Below are 25,071 nucleotides of genomic sequence, written 5' to 3'. Positions count from 1 at the left end.
TATGTAGAATTCAGCTTTTTTTGCTAACTGGTACTTTCATCCCTGAATATAATAATTTACTTCTGACAAATTTTTTTAGCTTCAATACTCATTGAATTTGCATTTAAAAATTATTTAATTTTTTTTTAATCATTTCATTAATGAAATACTATACTTGGTAACAAATTTTAATGAAAATTTATTAGGGGCCATTCACTGATTTACATGTTACTAGCAAACTTAATAATTTGCTGTGATTTTTTTTTTTTTTTTGATATAAAATGCCTTAGATTTTCTTATGTATTCAAATTTAAAAATATAAAATTGGTAGGTTTTTATGTCAATCCTTAGCATCTGTACTTTAACAAGATTTATTAAAATATTTGAAATTGGAAAATTAAAAGTTTTCCCCTACCATAAGTCAAAACTTTAAACAAGTTTTTTTTCAAAATGCTGTTTTTTTACCTGGCCTAACGTTTTTCTCATGATCTATACAACAAAATAAACTGTTCTTTATTTTAAATTACGTAAAAATATATTCTTTAGAAAGTAGCATAGAATTTTTTTATATTAGTATTTTAATTAATATTTTTTTAATGAAAACTGGTAATTTTGCAAAAATCAAAACACCGCTAAGCTACTTTTTAGATAATGTCTTTATGTTTCAGAAAATCCAAACAAAATCGTTTTTCTGTTTCAGGACTGCTAAATCCATGAGGCCAATGAGGTGCTACTTTTTGATGACCAGCCACACACGGAGCTGCCACCAACTTATTTTTTACTATTTTGCAAAAGATAAATTTTTAAAACAGACTTAAATTGTAACTAAATAACATAAAAAAAACAAGGAGTCTCTGCATTGTCTCTATTACTTAAAAAAAAATTCAAGAAAAACGTTAATATTTTACCATCTTAGGGTGGTGTCTCTCCTTAATTACAAATTAAAAATTACCAACCTTCTGCTACTGGGCCAAATGTTTCTTGGAAGGGATTAAATTTCTCTGTTGTTTAAGTGAAAAACATTAGACTAAAAAAGCAAATATGTAGATGATAAAATTATCATTCATCTTACAATAAAATGCTGTAGCTTACTTGGAAACATACTTGCTTTCATTGACCAACACCCCCCTAAATGCCCTTTCTCCGTCGCTTACTATTGAAGTCATCATTCAGTATTTTCCAATGGCTTCAAATGCTATTGCACTTTTCATCATTAATTTTACAAGACCTTAACACTATTCTAAAATTAAATATGTAGTATTGCTTGTAATGATCAGTTCACTAAAACAATTCCATCAGCTATTGTAAATTGCCTTTATGAAATACTTTTACTGTATGTAAAAAATGTTCAACAACTTTTAAAATAGGAATTATTATATTCTTAAGAATAAAATTGCCATTAAAAATTAATACATGTAACAAATTGAAAAAGTAATGTTTACTGGTGATAAAATAAAAAACAAACTCAAAAAAGAAGTATAATTATTACAAAATTTTTTAAGTAAAAACTGAAATACATTCATTGCAATTTGATTCATAACAAAATTCAGAAACAAAGTAAATGATAAATATATCCAAAATAAATTTCTAAAGTGTTTTTAAATGCAAAATATTGTCTCGTCCTTTTTTTGTCTCCTTTTCTGCTCAGCCGCTCATCACCATTCGAACAAAATCTGAGGAGAAAATTTTCATTAGTGTTTAAATTTGAACTGATTATAAATACAAATATTATAAATCCTTTTATAAATTAACATTAAAATAAATATTTTTTAACAAATTAGAACACAACAAGTGCAAACGCTGACGAGAATATTCAAACTAACTTAAGGGCTTAATAAATTTCACCCATAGGAAACTCACAAACAATAACAGGGTGCGGAGTCCAATCTTTCGACGAAAAATAAGCACCTTTTATGTACTACAAACATTAACAAATTGCAAAATCATTTTCAAAGACTTTACATGATAAAATAACTAGTTTCGGACAAAGAACTTTTTTCTTAATTATATTAGCCACCATTAAAAGATCGAAAGATTTTTCGGTTCGATTTCAAAGGGTGGAAAATGAAACCTGAAATTGAGAAATCTTTAATATGAAAGGCATTTTTTAATAGAAATTACTTTTTCACTCGCTTTATGTCTGCCATCGAAAAATCAAAGCCACATTTTGATTGTTTATTTAAGCAGTTCTTACTATTGATCTTCACATGGCTTTATAATCCTGATGCAATATCATACTATGACTCAGGAGATTCGAGTTGCACTTGTAAATAATTATCTTTTTGACAAGCTTTACTTGTCAAGATTACATCGTTAATCTAAGATTCTTTTTTTCCTCTTTCGCAATTATTGCTGCTTTTTTTCATACGAATTTGAACACCCCTGTAGTTTTTACAACTAAACCTGAGTTTCAAATCAAGCATTGAAATAATTACTTTTTGCCAAGCTACGTGTGTACTGATTTAATTGCAAGTCCAAGTTATCTTTCGATCATTTGTCAGTATTGTCACTCTTTAGTATTTCCACGTGTTTTAAACCTAGCATTTAAAAAAACAACTTCTTGAGTTTTATTTGGGCTGATTTCATTGCAAATAAGTGATTTTCTGCTGTTTTTTTTTAATTTATTATTCGTTTGCAGCTGTTGTAACACTTTTTCAAGCAGTTTTACGATATTTTAACTATATTTTTACAACAGCTGATGTTTTGATATCTACAAATACATCAGTAAGTATACTGATAGTGTTTGGAACAGTAATGTTTGTATTCGCACATGGGACACTTCATTAGTCTACCTGCTGTGCACCCCTAAGTAAAAACATAATTTTCATAAATAATGATATTATAAATATTAAAGCTAATTTATTCAAAATGTCACACAGAACAATTATCCACTCAGAGTTTAACTGAAATAAGAGATTACATATTTTTAAATGTTACTTTGCATTAGTTTTATTTCTTTTTTTTTTTTTTTTGTTTCTTCACAGCTTGGTCATTAGCTCTTTTTACCATGACGGCTGAGATAACTTGTCTTTCAGGAATATTCACTGTTTTCTATTAGTGAATATGGTTATTGATTACTATTTTTTAAAGCAAAATAATAAGTTTTAAAGGAATTTGCACTTGTCTCAATTTTAGTGCTGTGGGGAAAATCTAAGCGCAGAGGGTGAGATAAAGGTGTATCATTACTGTAATGAAAGTGTTAAAATTCAATGTATACATGAAGGACAAATTACCTTCATAGTGGACATTCCCTTGAGAATCTTCTTGTCCAGCCAGTAACTGTTCTACTTCATCATCATTCAATTTTTCACCTTAAAAAAAATTACACATCTCTATTAATGCGGTAATTTCATAATAAAGTAGTAACAGACTGAAAGCGTCATACTTATAAAATAAAACTTCAGGGTCACTCCTTTTAAACGAAATTAAAAAAAAAAAATTCTGATACTATAAACCTATATAATAGTTAAAAGTTCAAATTCATTAAAATATAAGTAGTTTTTGCGAAATTTGTTTTTGTTGAGTGGCAACAATATTATCAAACAATGCTATTCTTATAAACTCAGGATGTGTAACAGTAACTTGTTTTTTTTATGATCAATTTTAATAATTTGGTAAATAATTTGCTCTTGAAAATAATTGTTTTTAATATTTTAATTGAAAAGATGTAAATTATAATTACTTAATGTACTTTTAAAAAAATTTCTTTTAACAATAAAAAATTGACAATCTGTCAAACACATTTTTTAAATCTTAATTTAGTGTATTTTATTCCTTTTTTGTCTCTTAATATATTTTAGCCTAGCTTAAGATCTGTCAGATAACTTAAGGAAAATACATATTTTAAAATAAAAATAATTAATAACTTTATCAACTATAATTTTTAATAGGCATTTCAAAATTAATATAAATAATAGAATTAATATAAATAAGGAAAAAATAGAATTGGTTAAAAAAATTTTAAAAAAATTTAACAATAAAAATTTTTTATAATGAATTTTTTTTCATTACTGGTCAAAAAACTAAGCCAGCCATTCTGCTAATGCACTGTGCATCAAATATGCTTTAAAATATTGAAATAACATTAAAAAATTAAGCTGTATCCTCCATCAAAAAGAAAATAGAGTATCAGATCTTAGTGGGCAAAATTAAACCTAACTTCAAAAGAAAAAAAGAGTTTCTGTTACTAGAAAAAAATGCATACATAGTAAAAAAAGATAAATACTAATGCAAGTAACAGAATATGTGCGACTAAATTTTAAATAATTATGGTTACCATAGTTCAGACTGTCATTCAAGAATATAAATTGAAGATACATATTATTTTAAATAGAGACCCACCTTGAGAATAAAAGGAAATTTGAATTTTTTGAGTCTTAAGGGTCCATAGTTGTCAAATCCTAGCTGAATTACTGATAGAATAAATAAAACTGGTTATACATAAGTAAGAAATCGTTGCTTAATATACATTCCTTAAATAATATAAATGATTGTTTTAAACTTCGAATAATGGAAGAGTTGCTATTACAATAGGAAAGGGAACTTTTTTTAGTGGTAGGAATTGCAAAAAATAAACAACTTTGATTGTAAACTTAATTAATCTCAATAAGAGTTTTTTCAAATTCATAAAAATATCCAATTAATGTTATATTTAGGAAAAAATTAATTAAACTATGTAAAAATTTAATAATCGTGATATATATCGAATACTGAAGTTTTGTGCAAATGAACTCTGCCATGGGACATCCAGAACATCATTATTCCTTATTGTGTTTTGGCAACACCTAGTCAGGGTGCCTAGCCAAATTTTTCAACAAAAAATAAGCACCTTTTAAGCACTGAAAAGAAATTTTAAGTACTTTAAAAAAATATTATAATTAGGATCTGTGGACTAGTAAAAAATTTTCTTCCTATTGTTGAAATTTCATATATACATTAACAAAATGCAAAATTATTTTCAAATACTTTACATAATCATGATAAAATAACTAGTATGTTGATATGTACTTAATGAATGTTCCTCAAGTCAAATTCAAAGATTATGGTACTAATCTATAATTAGAAAAGCGCAAGAAGGCCATTGGCTTGCCATGGACGAAGACGATAATGCTTCACCTACAATGAAATTAAGAAAAGAAAATTTCTTTTGCTATTAAAATTTGCCAATGTTTAGTTGGTCCCCTGTGATCAGCGAAAATTTGAGAGATTTTTCGGTTCGATTCCAGAGGGCGGAAAATTAAACCTGAAATTGAGAATATGTTGCAAAATGTAGCAGAGTTGCATACGGAAGTGCAAGAATCCTTCCCACTCAATCCAGCTCAGCATATAATCGCATGCAAACCCGCAAGTATTTCATCAAACAAGTAAAGTGATCGGCACTTTCATACGCTGCGGACCGATCGTATGCCAAAATGGATTATAGCCGAATAGTGAAGACGTTAAATAGAACACTGTGAAATCCACGCTTTTTACATACTTCGTGGCGAAAATCTATGGTAAAGAAAATATACAGTTGAACCTGTTTATCTTGAACCTCTTTATCTCGAAAACCTCTATATCTTGAAATTTCTAAAATTCCTTACATTTACTGTCTAAAATCAATGTATTTTCTATGTTTATGTCGATTTTTTTTCCCAAAGCCTCCATTTCTTGAATTTCTAATAATAGAGTACAAAAGTCAAAACTTTCTTTATCAGTAGAACTTGCAACAGAGATGAATTGTGTGAACCCACAGGAAGTAGGGATGAACTGGTTGTGGTGTTTCTTGGAATTTCAATCACTATCCCTGTACCTTCTTTAACTAGAAAAGAATACAATGAATCTGGCAGTAAGTGAGGAGTTCATGAGTAGCGACCAGACCACCAGGAGTTAGCTTTTCAACATAGATAAGAAAGCTAAGCCAGGGTTCCCACTCAATTTTTTAAAAAAATTCAAGGAGCTAAAATCAAATTTTTCAAGGACCTATTCAATATTGTTGTTATATGCTAAAGTACATGTCAACCAGATTTTACAATGACGTAGAAGCAGAAATTTTATATTTTTAAATCATAATGCCTATTTGACAACAAAAAAATTTTTTTTTTATTAAATTTATCGGCTAATAGTACAAACATAGTTGCCAACTTGTTAAAAACAAAAATAGGAACACAAAGCATGATAAGCCAATCGGGAAATAATGACACAAAGAGTAAAACAAAATATCAAAAATCATAACATCAGTAGCAAAATATCAATTTATAGACCATGCACGTTTCATATGTAACATAATTTTTGAGTTTACTGTTTTAATTAAATTACTTATTAATGAAGAATATCACAACTTTATAGTAACTAATTAAAAAACACTTACTTCTTACAAGAATAGCGATATTGGATTCTAAAATCGCCCGAATAGATATCGCTATATTGGATTTTAAAAACTAGAAAATAAAAATTGCGATATTGAATTTTTAAATCGCGTAAATTTTAAATCAGCTAAGTACCAAAATCGACGATTGATATTAAAATCGTGTGAATAAGAATTGCGATACTAGCAGATTCTGACGGAGTTCCTAAGATATAAAATGGCAAAAATCAGCTACATCAAAGGAATCAAATGGCCGTAAGAATCATAAATGTGTCGTTAGCGTGATTTAGCAAAAGTTTCAAAATTTCGTCGGATTATAAATTTTTAATTCAAGGAAGTCCGCCAACTAATTGTCTTGAGATACGTGGAAATCTGAGAAATTCGAGGAAAAAATCACATACCCTGTTTCTAGGCTTTAAACCTTTCCTGGGTTGAAAGAAAATTGGCATAAGAAGTGTAACGTTGCTATAATATCGAACAATCCGAACATTTTGATCTAAAATCGTATTTTCGGAACAAAGCTAAAAATTCGGAACAAATATGATTTCATTGGAACAGTTGGCAGCTATGTACAAATGGTTGATAGTTACATTGCTGTTTTAAATCACTTTGAAAAATTCCAAGTGACCAAAGAAACAACCTCCAACTGACATAGCATACCTGCCAACCTCCAGAGGAAAAAATCCAGAAGATTTTCTTAAAAATCCAGAAGATTTTATACGGTATAAATTTGAACGCAAAATTTGGGAATTGATAATCAAAAACTCCCTTTTTTTAATCTGAGAGAGAGAAAATATAATTTACAATACTAAAATCAGTTTTGAATAGTAAAAATTATAAAGAATTGTACATTTAATCAATAAAATAGAATTTCGAATATGTTCATAAAATAATGATTAAGTTAATATAGTTATTTTCAGAAATTATCATAATGAAAAAAATATGTAATCCATAAAAGAAAAATGATTTATAAATAATAGGTTTACACAGGGCTCCAACCATATTTTTAAAATTAAGGAAAAAATTCACACTTCCAAGAATGCTTCAAAACATTTTAATTAAGCATGGATAACTAAGACAAGTTGCATCCATCAAGAAGTTAATTAAAGCTTAGTTTTCAATATATATATATATTATTGATATCCTGGACACTGTAATAAAATTAAAGAACTAATTGCTTTAATAATTTCAGAAAAGGTTAATTAAGTTAAAAATATTACAATAAATTTATGTAGCAATGTATGAAATTTAAAAAAAAATTTCAATATTAAACTTTATTTTTAAAGGGTAAACATGAAAAACAGATGTAAGACATAACTCGGTTAAGCAAGATAATCCAAAAAAAAAAAAAAAAAAAAACCTTGTTATAATAATTGGTACAAATGACAAAATAAGCTTTTATGTCCTGGATTTAATCTAAATTTTGACTATTGATGAAGGGGCACGTTTAGCATTTTTGAAAATATCAGCAGTAAACGTATTATCAATTGTTTTCTCGAATTATTGTTCTCATTGTTTTTTCGAAAGAAATTATTTATTGTTGAATTTCCAGATGCACATTTAACATTTTTAACGTGCTTTTTGGATTTCATGTGCTCAACAATATCATTTTTTCCGCGGTGACAAATCATAAAGTTGCATGAGCAAACGCTACAAAATGTGTATTTATCACCATCTCGCGATCGTAAAATGCCAGGAAAATCACTACAGTATGATTCCTTAAATGATTGTAAATAATGTTTGCTCATTTTAGTAAAAAACAAAACACTAATCAATCCTAACAATACCGCGTGCTAAAGTAAACAGCGACACAACTGACCGACCGGCGTCAATGAGTGCTGCACAGAGCCTTCCATCTTCCGCCCCTCCCCTATATTCAATGCACTCCTCTGAAGATGCGCGTGCTTCTTCATAAACTGACCTCACTGTAGCACTCTCAGCGGAGTTGGCGAATTCTTCAAAAACCGGGTTGTTTCTCCTTACTACGGTAACCCGCAACACAATTTCGATGCACATTTTAAAGCATCGCTCCGAAAAAGGTCCGCAAGCGCCAAATTTGGAGAGTTTTTATTATTTTTCCAAAAACTCGGAACAAATCCGGAAGATTTTGCTCTTACCCGGAAAAAAGGTGGAAAATCCGTAAAACTTCCAGAAAATCCGGAACAGCTGGCAGGTATGACATAGGATACCAGCCAACATTTAAAACTAGCATCAGTGAAACTTCTCATGAAAAATTTAATGAAGTGAATTAGAACAGGGCTACCACTGGATGAAAACAAGAAAAAAGTTGCTTTAGTTGCATCATATATGAAAAAAAGTCTCCTAAATAGTCTCCAAGATATATAAAACAGTTGATAACATCATATCCTCTTCTAACATAATTTTAATTATTTGTGCTGTATTAGCATAAAATTCAAATAATATGCAGTTAGATACTCATATTTATAAAAAATGTACATTTATTTGTGGATTTACCAACAATATATAGATAGAGGAATGCTTAGGGAACTGCTGTAGAATTTTTAAAAATATCTATTTTTAGTTTTACTCTTTATGAGACATAAAGCTTCAGATATCATATAAGAAACAATAGTTGTAATTAAAGAAAAAAACATTTGGAAAAAAAAAGCTAGGGACTAAAATCTTAGGCATTATAAAAAAATGAAGTAGAAATGACAATTACTTTCATACATAATTTTTTTTTTAATCTTACTATAAAATAAAAATTTATATATAGCATATTCGATATTAAACAAATCTTGAAGTCCAGTTTTAACATTCTGTTTTTAATTAGTTTTACAAGTATTATTATAGCTAACAAGTAACAAATAATATTATACTAACCAACACAAATATCAGAAAAACTAAGACTGAATTTTTATTAATATTGTGAACAAGATTTCTACATAAAAGCATTACGTTTTACCTAGAGTAGTGAGAAGATGTCGTAACTCAGCAGAACTGATGAAACCATTTCCATCTTTATCAAAGTGTCTTAAACCTTCAATAAAATCTTCTGCAGTATCAGTGCTTCTGTTTTTACTGATAGTCTGCAAAATTGGTAAGAATACTTCAAATCCAATTCGCTCATCTAAAAAATAATGAAGAAATTTTTATATACATATATCAATCATACATTCATTCTTTTTTTAACAATGAGAACAAAAATTATGTTGAAGGCAAACCTGGTTTTAACTGAGGACAGCATTTCTTTACCTCTGCTTCAGTTGGATTTTGTCCCAAAGCACGAAGGACATCACCGAGTTGAGAAATACTGATTTTTCCATCCCCTCGACTATCAAATAATGAAAATGCATCTTGGAATTCTACAAGATTAAGAATAAAATATTTAGATTCAGACAGCAAATAAGAAAAAGATAAAATATCACTTAAAAAAGTAATAGGACTAGGCTAGACTCTATAAATGATAAAAATGGATTGGAAAATTCGAAACACAAATGAAATAAGCTTTTCACAGATTAATTTAACAAAACATTAAAAATAAAATCTGCATTTTTTTAAAAATTCATAACACAAGTTGACATGTATTTTTGATCTGTTAAGAAAAAAGAAAAAAACAGAAAGATGATACAAAAAAAGGTCTTGAGCTGCATTTACAGTCTTAAAAGCAGAATTATTTAAATTGTTTTGCTATAAGATTTATGATAGTTACAAAAGTTTTGCAGATTCAAAAATAAACACTCACCAGTTAAATTAGTACCCTTTTTTTAAATGACAGATAAATACTTTTACAAACTAAAATTGTAGACCTATGGAAAATTCAGGATTATGGGAGATTCAGGTTTCGTAATTAGATAAACTACATTTAAAGTATTTATACCATTTCATATACATAGCCTAATTTAAAAAGATCCATATACAATGAAACCTCCTGTTACGAACACATCTACAAAATGGACGCCTCTCATCACAGACTATTTAATTCTTTGTGAATCTTCTATGAACAAACTATTATGTAACTTTTAAGTAAATTGAACGCTTCCATAACCAGCTGCGGGCGGTTATTTATGCCCAAAAGCATATTTTCAGTCTGTTCAAACTGATCTCCACTTTTTCTAAACTTCTTTTACAAAAAAAAAACTATTTCAACTTTCAATTCCAAAAAAATATATGCAACTTACAATCATTTCTTAAAGCATGTGTAATTTTTGCTCACCCATAAATAAAAATAACGTTAAGCTATTTCACAACTCAATCAATCATTCATTCTCTTCAATCACAGCAAAGAAAAAATGATACTCCTCACGTGAAATATTTCAGACAGCAGCATTTGTTGCTCTTTTTGTCTGGGTTACTCAGGATGTAAGACCCTACAAGTTGAAATTATACATGAAATTCTCTCATATATCTTTTCCCACTAAAAACTCCTTCTAATCAATTTGATCCTTGTACTTAACAAAGGTGGCTTGGAAAAAAAAAAGACAAATTTAAGCATTCATTCATATAAATGAAACATTTATCCAGACTCTTGACAAAAGATCGATTGTGAATAGAACAACTCCAAGAGAAAATGTATCCAAGAGCTTTTTTCTATGTGCTATTTACCTGAAAAGATGTATTTTGCATCATTGCAATTATTCTAAGAGAAATCTATAACCTTTGTTATAAGTGTATCCTCCCCCTCTCTTGTAAATGGATAATTTTTTCGGTCCCAAGAGAGTCCGCTTAACCGAGGCTACATTGTACTACTTTTTTTTAATAAATATCAGACTACAGGGCTAACGAAAAACTAAATAAGTATATTTTGCCTTACTTAAACATAATAAACATTCTAAAACATTTTTAATTTATTGAATCACTCTGTTGTGAATAGTGAGTTATCAGCCAATTATGGAGCAATGAACAACTCATACTTATTTGAATTCAATATAAATTTTTATATTATAAAAAATAAGTAACCAGTATTTTAGTTTCTTATCAATATTTAATTTTTAAGTTTGCTAAATTCGTGAGATCTTTAAAGAAACAATTTTAAAATAAGATTTCAATAAACTCTAGACAAACACTACAAAACATTTTTATACAAAAGTAATTTTGTGGATGATTGATAGAATAAACGTAAAAAGTTTGATGATAGGATCGATAATTGTGAAACTATTAAAGTTTACCCTACAAGATTAATAATCTGCACTTCCTGTGGCTGAAAAAAAATAAGCAATGGTCCCCGAGGCAGAATCGTGGAAATACAGCCACACTGTCACAGATTGTTACAGAGTTCTTGAAGAAAGAATTTTCATTTCGGAAGTAAAAAACTTCGTTTTTCTTTTTTGCACAATTTTTTGAGTATCTTTTTCTGCAGAATTATTTTCTAAAGTTGCCTTTCTGGCAAATGGGAGTAAAAGATACGCTCATGATTTTTCTATTCTCAATTGAGAACAATGAAAAATTTGGTTAAGACTGACTAAAGCTAGAATTTTTAATAATTAATAATCAAAACCTTAGATCGCGAAAGTATAAAAGATAGTTTTTGCTCACAAAATGATGTTCTTTCCTTTTCTCAGAGAAAAAAAAAAAAGAACACCATATTTTACACTTTTTTTTTTTGATAATTATTGCTACGAATTTTCATTTGGTTTTTTTGATGTCCTGATGTCTTTTATTGCTCAGTTATTACTATTGATATTCTCATGTTTTATTAAAAAATACCAATATTTTTTAATAAAATATTGGTATTTTTTAATACCAATATTTTATTAAAAAACATCGGCATGAGAGTATTTTTTAATAAAATATTGGTATTAAATTTACCAATATTTTATTAAGGCATGAGAGTTTGAATCGCACATTTAAGAAATCACTTCTCAGCATTTTCAGTTTGCGCCAATATCATCGTTAATCCAAGCAAAGTTCAATTGTTTTTTTCAACAACTATTGATATGAATTTTCCTTTTCTTAAAAATTAGATTTTTCATACAGTTTTATTACACGCAAAATTTAAATATCACGCTCATAGTGTGAATATTTCATCGTTTTTTACTTTTAGGCAGTGTTTGCTAGCGCTGTGATATTACTTCCCTATCTAAAATTCCATCACTCATTTAAATTATCACTGTTTGACTGGCTCAATTTATGCCAATAGTATCGTACATTCATGTGATGTTTTAATTACATTTTCGGCAATTATTTATATTGATTTTCATGTGGTTTTTAAATATACTGATAAACTTAAGATAATATGGGAAATTCAGTTAATATGGGAAGTCACATCTGAGTACATACTTTTTGATGCTATGATTCTATTACTTTTTGCTATCTATTTTTGTAGCAGTTATTGTTATTGAATTGTTTTTAAAATTCTACATTTATAATACGATATTATTTATTACAACCGAATCTCAAAGAGAAACAAGCATTTAGTAACCCATTATTAAAAAGTCAGACTCGTGTAATTTTGCTGATCTTTTTCTTTGTAGTACCATGGATTTTACGATTATTAATAATTTTTCTTCAATGTAATAATGATTTACAAAATTTAAAAATAAAAATAATCAGTGCGTTTGTGCACTTTCAAAATTAGAGAATAGAATATAGCCCATAATATTAGAATAAAAAAAAAAGAAGTATTACATTTAAAACTAAAAAAAATCATATTCAATTTTAATCGATATGAGTTAATATCTTACCTCTTTCTTTTTTTGTAATCACAACAGTTCGGTTACTTTAAATTAGTAATTATTATCATTAAAAGTATCTTGCAGAAAGATATATTAAAGCAAGGAAAACTTGTTGCAGAAAGCCGAAAATAAGACACAGAGGCAAGATCAATGATTTTATGCCCACAAAAATCTGATACATAATAACAAGTTGTTGATAGTTCCTTTTTCATAAAATGCCTGAATTGCATTTCCAAAAATTTTTAAACAATGAAACCTGTGAATAAGGTTATATGCCTAAACCATGTATTTAATTAGAAGAGAAGTTTGAATTATCGAATTTAGCAATTTTTACCATTAATTAATTTTAATAGATATTTTAATAAAAATGAAAAGATATTCCATTAAAAATATAAACATTTCGATTCTTCAAATTTCATTAAGTCCTCAATTGTGTTTGTATAGAACAGGATATTCTGAACAGACAAAAATCAAGAATGTTATTAATAATAAATGAATAAAACCTGAATGAAAATTAATAACAAATAAATTAATAAAATCCAGATAAAAAAAAAAATTTATCAGGAAAATTAGGACACCTATGGTTCTTGAAATTTCAGAAATTAAATCTAAGTTGTATATATACCATATTCTGCCCACATAATGAAACAAAAATTTCTAACAACTTATATCACTTTTATTACCAGTTGGACATAAATTACTTTATAAGAAGAAACCTGATCACTAATGTTCCATCTATAAATCTTGTCAAAATAAGCACCCCCTCCTAAAAAAGCAAAATTTATTAGTTGTTTCAAACAGCTGCTTTCTTTCTTCTGAATGTCTGCCTCTTCATAGAGGAGAAAATGGGTAGATGGAAACTGCCGATTGCTGTCTTCAAATTTTAACCGTATTGATACACAAAATAAAGGATCACACAATATGCATGCATTATTTTGTGCTTCAATACAAATGTTTTATACTAGAGAAATTTCAGCATTTTACTGTACTAAGTTTGAATCTCATTTCAAATGTGTTGGTTTTTTAAATTTGCGTTTTTTTACATGTTAAGACCAAAATAACAATGATAAAAAAAATGCTGAAGAATAAAAAGAAATCATAAAAAAGAATTAGAAAAATGCAGCTTCAGCTGTTATTAAATTGAATGCTTTATAATTAAAAGCAAGGAAATGTTAAATAGGTATAGATAGGGTTCACACCAGAAATTATAATCTAGTGGTCCAATAGGACCACCAAGGTATTCATTTAATGGTTCAAAGAACTTATATGGGGAACAAAGTAGAGAAAAAAATCGAACTTTAAAGTATTAATTACAAAATTCATATTATGGTGAACATATAAAAAAATATTAATTACCATCTATAACACCTTAAAACTAATTAGGTTCATTACCCCATAATGATTAAAGTTTAATCATTGAAATTGAGTCAGAAAAAAAAAGCTAAAATGATATTAATAGACAGCAGATAATATGCAATTGCATATGTGCATATGCAATTGCATATTTTAGCACTTTTTGCCATTTGAGCATATAAATGCATAAAAAGGTATATTTGCTATTATAAATGCATATTTTCAGCATTTTATGGCTTTTTCCTCCTAAAACCATATCACTATTCTTTTTATGTTAGCATAAGGAACGCTTTAAATTTTGTTTTGCCGTTCTTTTTTTACCTGAAAGGGTCAGCTGGATTGATGTTGCTGGGGGTGATTGCAATCACGTGAAAAAGATGTAGAAATGAGGTGTGTGTCGGAAAGGGGGGGTACAAAGGGCCCACCCAAACAGACATTCGTCATAGAAACCTCAGAAAGGGATGGTCAGATATTCTATGATGGGATGTCTTTTCCTGGAATAAATAATTGTCAATCTGTATGGGAAAAATAAGGCTTCTGTGGTAGGTAGAAAATGACCTCCCTTTCCTGTGATTGATTAGTTAAAAGGTGGAGTGAATACATTTTCGGAGAGAGCTGCTATTCTAACATATTTCGATAGTCCATCCGATAGATAGATAGTTTCGACATCCATCAGTTGAATACGTAGTTAGTGAAGCTTCGAACGTGATTTTTGACTGCTGAATTTTATAATATGCCAAAAATTAAGTCGACTAAATCAAATTTAATGAAGACATGCACTTCGGACTATGGGAAGGACTTTACGACCGATGGGGAAATAGTATTTTGTGCAATTTGTCAAAAACACATTTCCTGTGAAAAAAAGTACCAAATCGATCAACATATAAAGACTAATGCTCACTCGGCGAAGAAAAAGCAGAATACAAAAGGATTTGTTCAAAGTTTATAAACTATTCCTGTTCAAGCAGCTAAAAAGGAAAGTTATTTTTCTAGTGATTTATGCAAAGCTTTAGTAAGCAGCAATATTCCTTTAAAAAAGTTAAATAATCCAAACTTAAGACAGTTCTTAAAAAAATATTGTACCAATCAGGTCATTCCCAATGAATCGACTTTAAGAACTACCTTCAACCGATATATAACGAAGTACTGGATGATATTCGACGAGATATTGGAGACGACCCTATATGGATTGAAGTCGATGAGACGACAGATAAGTGTGGTCGCTATATTGCTCATTTTATTTGTGGAAAAATGGATAATATTCCTACTCGACCACATCTTCTAGCAAGCAAAGCCCTTGAAAAAGTCAATCATTCAACCATAGCAATGTTTGTCAATGATTCTATCAAATTATTATGGCCTGATAGAGATGGTTCTGAAGATGCTTCGATTTTTGTCAGTCATGCCACTCCGTATATGGTCAAATCTGCAGCAGCACTGGAAATTTTTTATCCCAGAATGCTTCATATTACATGTTTGGCTCATGCTGTTCACAGACTGGCTGAGACTGTTCGAGAAGTATTCTCCTCTGTGAATGATTTAATTTCTAGTATCAAGAAAGTTTTTCTCAAGGCACCTGTGCCCATAAAATTGTATAAAGAAATGTATCCTGATTTGCCCTTACCTCCACAGCCCGTGATAACTAGGTGGGGTACATGGATTGAAGCTGCAAGTTTTTATGCTAATAATTTTGATGCAATAAAGTCAGTTGTAGATGCAATTGACAGTTCCTGTGCTTCTTCAGTTTATGTCACAAAAGAATTACTACAGGATATCTCTTTGGCATTTCGTGGTTATAAAATGGTGCTTCGTTCAAAACAAAAATTCGGGTTTTGCAGCAGTGAAAAAGATAAATGATTTTCTTAATGGAAACGGAACTGAACTTCCAGAGAAAGTAAAACCAATGAGTATGAAATTGTACAAGTGCTGTCCAATAACATCGGTTGACGTGGAGAGGTCATTTTCTGCTTTCAAAATGATCTTTGATGACCAACGACATCAATTCACCCGTGAAAATTTGAAAAAACACTTAGTTGTGTATAGCAACAAAAATTATTCAGTTTAATAAAATCTTTCAGGAAAATGCGATGATTTTTCTTCTCTCATTTATCATACTTCAATTTTAGGCTTTTTCTTCAGAAATGTGTAGATTCAAGTAAGAAATATATTTTGATTTTCTTCCTTTTAACAAAAAAATGTTTCAGCTGTGTTTGTTGGAAAAAATAAGTAGTAGTATTTAAATAAGTCGAACTTTTAATTTCTATTTTAAATGCATATTTCTAGTTTTAAAAGCATATATTCAAGTTTTTTAGTGCATATTTTGTCCGTTTTTTAGTGCATATAATCCACTGTCTAGATATTAGTAAATAAATTCAACATAGATATTAAAATACTGGGACCAAATAAATAAATGAGGAAAAAAGAAAAAAGTTAACAAAACATTATATTAACAGTTAGTTATCTAAAAATAAAATTTTAAATAAAGTCAATTCCAAATTAGACAATTTTATTCATCAACTATTATACTGTCAGAACATGAATGCAAAGAACAGCACAATTTCAATTCAAAAATTATTACATCAGACACTTTCAGTTACCCTATTTGAATACAAGGCATTTGAAACCCATACCACTAGTAGACCAACAAAATTAGAACCAAAAAAAAAATTTATAGCAAATTTACAAGATAGTAAAGAAAAAAAATTTTTATTCCTCACTATTTTATAAATTCCAAACATATTTCAAAGCAACAAATTTGTCACTTATAATGTGATTTGTAACTTATAATGTCACCTATAATGTAGCATTTGTAGAACAATTGTCACTGTACTGGCGTGAGTTCTAGGTATAAAACATGTATAGAACTGTAGGTACAGAACATTTCAATTACTATTACTTAGAGAATTACTTTTGTATTTAAAAGAAAAATGTAGAGTTTTTATTTTTTAGCCATTTCTTCTTTTCTTTTTTATTCAATTATTCAAAACAAAATAAGATAGATATTATTAATTAAGTGCATTATCACGAGCCCCGTGGCAGAATAGTAGTGACACGGCGACATTGTCGCTAAACATTACAGAGTTCTTGCAGAAAGATTTTTTTTTTTGAAAAGCAAAATAATTTTTTTTTTCTACAGAAATTTACATGTAATATTTGAGTCATGCATTTAGATAATCACTTTTTGACAAGCTTTATTTATGCAGAGAGTATCGTGATTCGATGTAACGTTATGATTCTATTTTTGGCAGTTATTAATATTGATTTTCATGTGGATTTTAAATTTCCTGATATATTTCAAACAATATGGAAAATTCGAAACATGCATTTGAGTATTTACTTTTTAAGGTAATAATTCTATCGATATTTGGCAGTTATTGCTAGTGATTTCTCTATAGTTTTTAAATTCGAAATTTGTATACAATCAGGGGTCTGATTAGAAGAAATTTGGGTCCGTTAACGGACCCTTCACAAAATATCGTTTCATGAAAACTGACCCTTCACAGATATTTTAACTTAAAAACTGACCCTTCCCAAGATATTTTAACTTAAAAACGGACCCTTCGCAAAATAATTCATCATTTAATCGACCTTTCACAAATTGTTTTGTTAATCGAATTAACCCTTCCCAGGGTAGAGAAAGAAAGTTGTAAACGAACTAAGTTTTGTCTTCGGCAGACGCTTCTTCCTTTATTCGTCCAAAATGAATATTCTGCTTTCAGCAGTATAGGCTAAATACCAAATATTTGTATGTTGCATCTCTAATTTAGTAGCAGCAATTACTGTTATTTTTGAAAATTTAATTTTTATTATAATTTTACAGTGTTGAGCATAATCTTGTATCCAATCACAATTTAAAAACTCCTTGAAAAACTTTTTTGCAATAACCGGACCCTTTTTGCACAAATTCACAAAAGCAGGACCCTGGTTAAAAGAATGTTACTTAACGTTTATTTTATATTCACAAATTACGAGTAATTTTTTCACAATTTTATAAAAACAAGACATTTCACAAAATGTCTGGACAGACCCCTGATACAATATTATTTATTACAACTTAATCTCAAAACGAAACACGCATTTGAGGATTCTGATTCCTGTGATTCCGTCAATCTTTTTTTCAGCAATTACTACTACGGATTTCATGATTTTTAATCATTTTTTTATTGTGATGATAATTTACAAATTGTGAAGAAGGAAATAATTTCAGCATACCCCCCCCCCCCAATAAAATGCGAGAATATCACCCATAATATTAGAATAAAAAATTACTACATGTTCAATTTAAAAAAATTATATATAGTTTTAATTTTTTGTTGTGAACACATCGCTTTTGTTATTTTAAATTAGTAACCTATATGTTTGTTATTAATAAAAGTATCTTGCACAAAGATATTAGTGCTAGAGAGGTTTGTCGTAGATAGTCCGAAAAAATTCTGCCACAGGGATCACGAGTTTTAATTATTCCTAACATTAATGTTTACAGTTATCTTTTTGTTATACTGACATCTGCTTCAATCTTCTTCTCAGAAAATACTTGTTAGTAATTTTATAAGCTAAAAGTTTTAAATATTCCCTCTGATTAATATGCAATGCTTATTTTATCACTTCCTTTTAAATGTAATTTCTTTTCTTACTAAGTGACTGGAGTCTAAGTTTTTTCTTGTTTTTTAAAATTTCCTTTTTGTAAGCTAGTTTTACAATTAATTGTCAATTCAACTTTTTTTGTTAATTTTTCACCTTACATATCCATCTTTTTGGCCCTAAAGCTGAATCTTATATTGTTTATTTTCAATGGATTGTCCTTAGTAAATGATTATTTTCAAATACAATTATTTTTTACTATTTCCTCCATTTGTTTTAAAATTATTATTAGTTTTAATAAATCATTAATTTCAGCACATGAATTCCAATTAATTGCCTGTTTTACATGCAATTAATTGGATGTTATTGATTGCATGTTATTGATTGATTACTTGCAGTTGAATTTAACTTCATTTTATTCTGTAGGGTTATTTCGTTTCTGATTGCTTGGTCTAATATACAGAGAAAAAATCCCCAAGTTTTAATTCATGCGCAGTAACTCATTTATTTATGAAAACTAAACCCCAATTTTCCTTACCATTCCTCATTTGTGCTTAACTTGTGATTAAAAACAGCATAAAATCAGTATTTATTGTGGCATTTACTCCATTAATGTCGCACTTTTAACGAAGTAGGTTTAGTTTGAATTAATTCAAATTCGTATATAATAGCATGATTTTTAAAGATCCACTGTAACTTCCAATTTATTTAGTTATTGATAATTATTTAGCTTTAATTTCATTCCTTCATTTTAGTAAGATTTTTCATATCTTGTCAGGTAATATAGTTAAAATTCATATGATATTTGGCCAGACACTCAAGTTATGAAACTGAGGATATTAAATTCTTTCTTTCTCAATAATTTGAATTAAGTTTTGAAGATATTTTAATATTATATCAGGTTGTAAACCAAGCTTGGGATTTCGTTTAAAAAAAGGATATTTTTTGAAGACACTGAAAAAAAAGGAAGTAAATAATATTTAAAAATAACAAGTACAATTGTTTAGCAACAAGTATTAGCTTAAATTTAAACACAAAAAATTTAGTAAAATACAAAAAAAATCTGAAAGTTTCTCTTCATATCTACATCTTTTAAAAATAACTGTTTTCTTACTTTAATTTTATACAAATTAACATCGATTTGTCCTATTATAATGTTTAATTTTAATAATAAAATATGTCTTACTTTCCTAAATAAACATAAATGTGTACTCTTATATCTAGAAAAATTATGTGCATTTATTTATTTTTCTTAGCTTACATATTCCATTTTTTTAAAAAAATTCATTGTTTAGATTAAAATTACAGACTTTGGTAAAATTAAGTAAATTAATGATTAAGAATAAATCCATTCTGATTACTATTAATGTTTACTTTGATAAGATTATTCTCAATTGGTTAAATTTTTAATAGTGTGTTTCCTTAGGAGGGGAGAAGAGTACATCAATGAATTTTTTAATGATTTTTAATTTTACAATAACTTTCTTAACTAAATATATTATTTAGAAATGTATTTTTAATGTTCACTTTCTCAGAATTTTCAATTTAAAATATAAAACAAAAAAAAACTTTTAATTTAATTGTCAGTTAATAATTTTTTTTTTTGTCTACTTTTTTAAAAATTTATACACAGTGATTGTCTTTTGAAAAGATTGAAATACATTATATTGATTGAAATATATAATATATTGATTGAAATTGAATGAGAGTTTGAGGTAATATAAGTTGTTTTTACTATTTAAAGTAGGCATTCATTCAATTTTGTTATTTTAAGAACATTATTTTGTTTTCCCTGAAAGTGTTTTACATGAATATTCATATCATTATTAACTCACTAAGTTACACAATTAATGCTATTTTGGTAAATCTTTTAATTGTATATTATGTTTATTATATTGTTATTTCACTCCTATGATTCTTTGAAAAAATAAAATCAAACAAATTAATGTTTTCAACATTAAAATTACTATGCAGGGCATTAAATACTTACTAAAGCTATTGGACAAGTAAAAAATTATCCTTATCATACAACATTTAGCTAAACCTAACCAAATTACCCGCTTTACCCCATTTAGAAAAGAATTTATAATAAATAGAATTTTAAAATTAACTTTTAGATTTCTATGTAAATCTGTTCTTTAGACATCACTCAACTAGTTTGAACAAAAAAATAGTTTTAGCCAATTTTAATGATATTAGAAGAAAATTCATCAACAGCTTTAGTAAAAATAATGTATCAGTTGATTGTAAACAAATACCTAGTAAATATTGAATTTTTTATCAGTTTCTAAATCTGAAATAAAAATGCTTGCCACAATCCCAATTAAAGCCTTTCAAAATATTAAACAAATTATCTCAACTTAAAAGGAGAAAACAGATGCTTTCTTAACATACTCCACCTTACTTTACTACTTAGGATCAAATTCAGTTATTACATATTTTGATAAACTTAAACAATGGTAAGTGAATGCTTTCTCAAACTTCCAAGTTCCCTTTTCTGTGAGGAAGCACTATGCCTTTTTTTAATCCTACGGAAAACACTTCATTTATTTAAAAAAAAAAACAATCCTCCCAATCGAAAACATAGCCAATACATTATCTATCTAATGAATAAAATTTAGCTTAAATGAGAAAATAGAATTAAGTGTACAAATTATTTCCTACCTTAAATTTACTTTAACTATTTGCCACTTAAAAAAGTATTATACACAAAAAATATTGAAAGCACCTTTTGTTTAGCATTGCAAGTGAGATGTCACCAAAAAATTTAGACATCTACCAACTTTTTTTTTACTGTTCTTTTAATTTTATTTACATTTTAAACATTAACATTGATAAAAAAATCAAAATACTAAAAGGTAAAAAAAAAAACTTGTTGAATTGAAAAGTACCAGAGAAAATTTCTAAATAAAGTGGAAGTGTAAAATAATTGAAAATTAATATACCAATTCAGAAAAAAATAAATCTAATTTATCATAAAACACTTAAAAAGTGGCATTTGTAATCTTACCTTCCTTATTAAAAGTTTTACCTTAAGTAATAACAGAAAGTTATTTTGTTTGAAAATCTAATATGAATTGATGTCTTAAAACTGAAATCAAAGAATTATAATACAATATTCAGTAAAAAAATATTTTGTCAATATATATTTAATAGATTAATATTTTTTAAAATTTTTAATTAAATTTGTTTATTAATTTTTTTTTAAAATGGACACAAGAATAGTAGAATAATATGACTTCTTTAGTCATGCTTACATGCCACTTAAAATGACCATTGCCTTGTATGGTAATGTTTTAAAGGGTGTGCCACTTACCCTCATAAGGGCATGTTTAATTACAACGTAAGCTGCAACACTATCGAAAGAAATGGATTTTATCTCATGTAAGGCGAAAAATGTAAATAAAATTTCATGAGTTTAAAAAAGTTAAACTATGCATAAAAAAATACAGCTACTCACCAGTCAATTGATCATCACTAAATCCGGCCTGAAAGAGACAGAAAAAGAAATACAGCAAAGTTCAAACTTTACAAAAAGAAAACTTTAAGTTAAAAAAACAAACATAGATTATACTAACCATTTTTTATTGTATTCCTACTAAACACAAAAATTTAACAAAATAATTAAGAAAAATTATTCACTGACTGTGCGATCCCTCACAACGAATAGGAATGCTCAACTGTTAACAAACTGTCATCAAAATATCTGCTGTCGCCTCTACCTTACCTTTCAGCTATTGCGTCTCTTATTACGTAAAACTCGCCTTCTATAATGTGATTGGCTAATACCTTTGATGGGATCCTGGTGAACAAAGAGCACAAGGCGACCTCATATCAACAGGAAGTTGCTTCCCCAATCATGGTTGCAGGGAGAAAAGTGTTGAACCAAGCAGTCTCCTCAATTCTGCTTTTTACATGCAAAGTCTATGGCGGGCTTGTCATACTTTGAATAAATTTTTCTTGTTTAAGAATCGGAGTGATCAATTCAAAAAAAATGCTAATAATTTTTTCAATCTTTCCTATCCACGAAAATGTAGGTCAATTTTTTTATCTTTATTACTCAAGTCACTTTCATCAAGTCACTTTTTTACTCAAGTCACTTCTTTATCTTTATTACACAAAGCCTTTGAAACTCAAGTCACTTTCGACCTTTGAGTAAGGGAGGAAGGCAACTTCCATCCCCAAGTTCATTCTCCAAGAGACGATAGCGGTCTAATCTTCTCCATAGGTGGTCTTGCGCCCTCCCTCCCAAATACTTTTACTCTGTTCAACTCTTTTTGAAAATCTTTTTCTCTCTCTGTCCAGTCCTTTTGAAGAACTGCTTTTGATAGCTTACTTTCTATTTATAAGCTTGTAATTTATCATGAAAATTACATTCGCTGATAATTCGTTCATTCTATATGCACTTTACTTATTTAGTAGTAATAATTTTCTTGTTTTTATTCATTCTGAGAGGGAATTTATTTTTTAAATATATTATTCCCCTTTTTTTTTAACCTTTTTCCTTGTTTTTTAAAGATGTTTCAGAATTAAAAAATTTAGCTTCTGAATAAGGTGAGATTAATTAAAACCGAGACAATGTCGTAAAGATCTTCCAATATACTATAAAGCATCACAAAACTGCAGTTTTCCTTTTTTTTTTTTTTTAAATATATCGTACACTAATTTGAAGGTTGAAAAAAACATTTACATTAAAAAAATTTAAAAAGTTGCAATTTTTCCATTCCATAAATAGTTTTAATTACTCCAATAGCTGGGATAGTTTGTTTTTCCACGGTAAGGAAAAAAAGCAGCTTGTACACAAGACCACACATCATCCAAACATGAGCAAGCACTTAGCCCTGTTTTTAGGGCTTTAATGTAAATACGCAAGAACACTAAAGTATTATGAAATTTTTATTTAAATCAGTCAATGAAGAAAAATATGAAAATATGCGAATGTATTGTAAAATTCTTTTAAAAAAAAGGAAGTAAAAGAACATTAGTGGACATAATTAATATTCACAAGAGAAAAATACAAACGGTATCAAAATATAATGAGTCGCTGCTTAGGAACGCAACACTGAAAGTATTGAAACTAATTTGATTGCCAGATGAAATAGAATGAATGAGAAATTTGATTATTATGGATGGGTGGCCTAATGTAAATAATAACAAGCGTCCTTAACCGGAAAAAATTTAGAAAATTTCCGGTGTATCCCTCCGCTTATGTTATGACTACGACCTCAAGCGTTATTATATTGCACTAGAGAAAGGTTTTGGCCATTTCGTGGTCGATCGATAGCTAGGAAAATTGTTCATAAATGCATAGTTTGTTTCAAACATAAACCCTTTGTTACAAATCAGCTTATGGGAACCTTGCCTCGAGAAAGAGTAAACCCTAATTATTCTTTTTTGCACTCTGGTGTTGATTATTGCGGCCCTTTCCAAATTAAATATAAACACCAGAGAAAAGGGAATTTCCAACGGATTTATGTTGCAATATTTGTGTGTTTAGCCTCGAAGGCGATTCACTTAGAAGTGGTTTCCGATTTAACAACCGATGCTTTTCTTGCTACCTTAAAGCGTTTTGTGGCTAGGCGTGGCAAATGTGCTACAATATCATCTGATAATGCAAAAAACTTTGTTGGGGCTACCCTTACGAAAATTTAAGGTATATTTAAGGTTGATTTGAGGTATTTTTGAGGTATTAAGGTTGTTTTGAGGTATATTTGAGGTATATTTAAGGTTGCAGAGAAAACAGCAATAAAAATTATACCTTGTAAAGGTTGTAATTAAGGTGTACGAGGTTGATTTACATATACTTCAGCTTGTTTTGAGGTTGTTTAAAATTCACTTCAAATCATCCAGACTGATAAGGTGATTTTTGAGGTATACCAGGTTTATTTTCTTACACTTGTAACAAAAGAGGTATTTTTGAGGTATAAAATTTTTTACCTTATTTCAACTAACGAGAGTGAGGTATTTATTGAGGTATATGAAGTCATTTTATTTATACCTAAGCTTATTTTGAGGTTGTTTTAAATTCACTTCAAATCATCCAGACTGATAAGGTGATTTTTAAGGTATACGGTGTTGTTTTTTTTACACTTGTAACAAAAGAGGTATTTATGAGGTATAAGAAAATCAACCTTATTTCAACTAACGAGAGTGAGGTATTTACGAGGCATAAAAAAA

The 25,071-nt window shown here is 28.4% G+C and overlaps 1 protein-coding gene across 1 annotated transcript; it reads right to left on the bottom strand.

Moving 5' to 3' along the window:
* Window positions 1-1,444: 1,444 nt before the first annotated feature.
* On the bottom strand, window positions 1,445-22,712 carry Mlc-c (Myosin light chain cytoplasmic). The gene is made up of 6 exons (XM_016048919.4): window positions 22,473-22,712; window positions 22,355-22,382; window positions 9,511-9,651; window positions 9,252-9,416; window positions 3,213-3,290; window positions 1,445-1,652 (listed from the first exon to the last, which is right to left on the bottom strand). The coding sequence occupies exons 1-6, from the start codon at window positions 22,473-22,475 to the stop codon at window positions 1,624-1,626; spliced, it is 444 nt and encodes a 147-aa protein (XP_015904405.1). The 5' UTR covers window positions 22,476-22,712; the 3' UTR covers window positions 1,445-1,623.
* Between the last annotated feature and the right edge of the window lie 2,359 nt (window positions 22,713-25,071).

Source organism: Parasteatoda tepidariorum, chromosome 4, assembly GCF_982258835.1.
Source record: "Parasteatoda tepidariorum strain Cologne lab strain chromosome 4, Ptep-v5.0, whole genome shotgun sequence".
In the NCBI taxonomy this organism is placed as follows: domain Eukaryota; kingdom Metazoa; phylum Arthropoda; class Arachnida; order Araneae; family Theridiidae; genus Parasteatoda; species Parasteatoda tepidariorum.
The sequence above is the reverse complement of the archived record's forward strand: the minus strand, read 5'-3'. Positions and strand labels throughout refer to the sequence as shown.

What these genes read in the sequence shown, in the direction of transcription:
- Mlc-c (XM_016048919.4), bottom strand. An exon ending in CTGTCCTCAGTTAAAACCAG is followed by an intron (nt 9,417 to 9,510) that starts GTTTGCCTTCAA and finishes ATTATTTTTTAG; the next exon opens with ATGAGCGAATTGGATTTGAA. An exon ending in AGGGAATGTCCACTATGAAG is followed by an intron (nt 1,653 to 3,212) that starts GTAATTTGTCCT and finishes TTTTCTCCTCAG; the next exon opens with ATTTTGTTCGAATGGTGATG.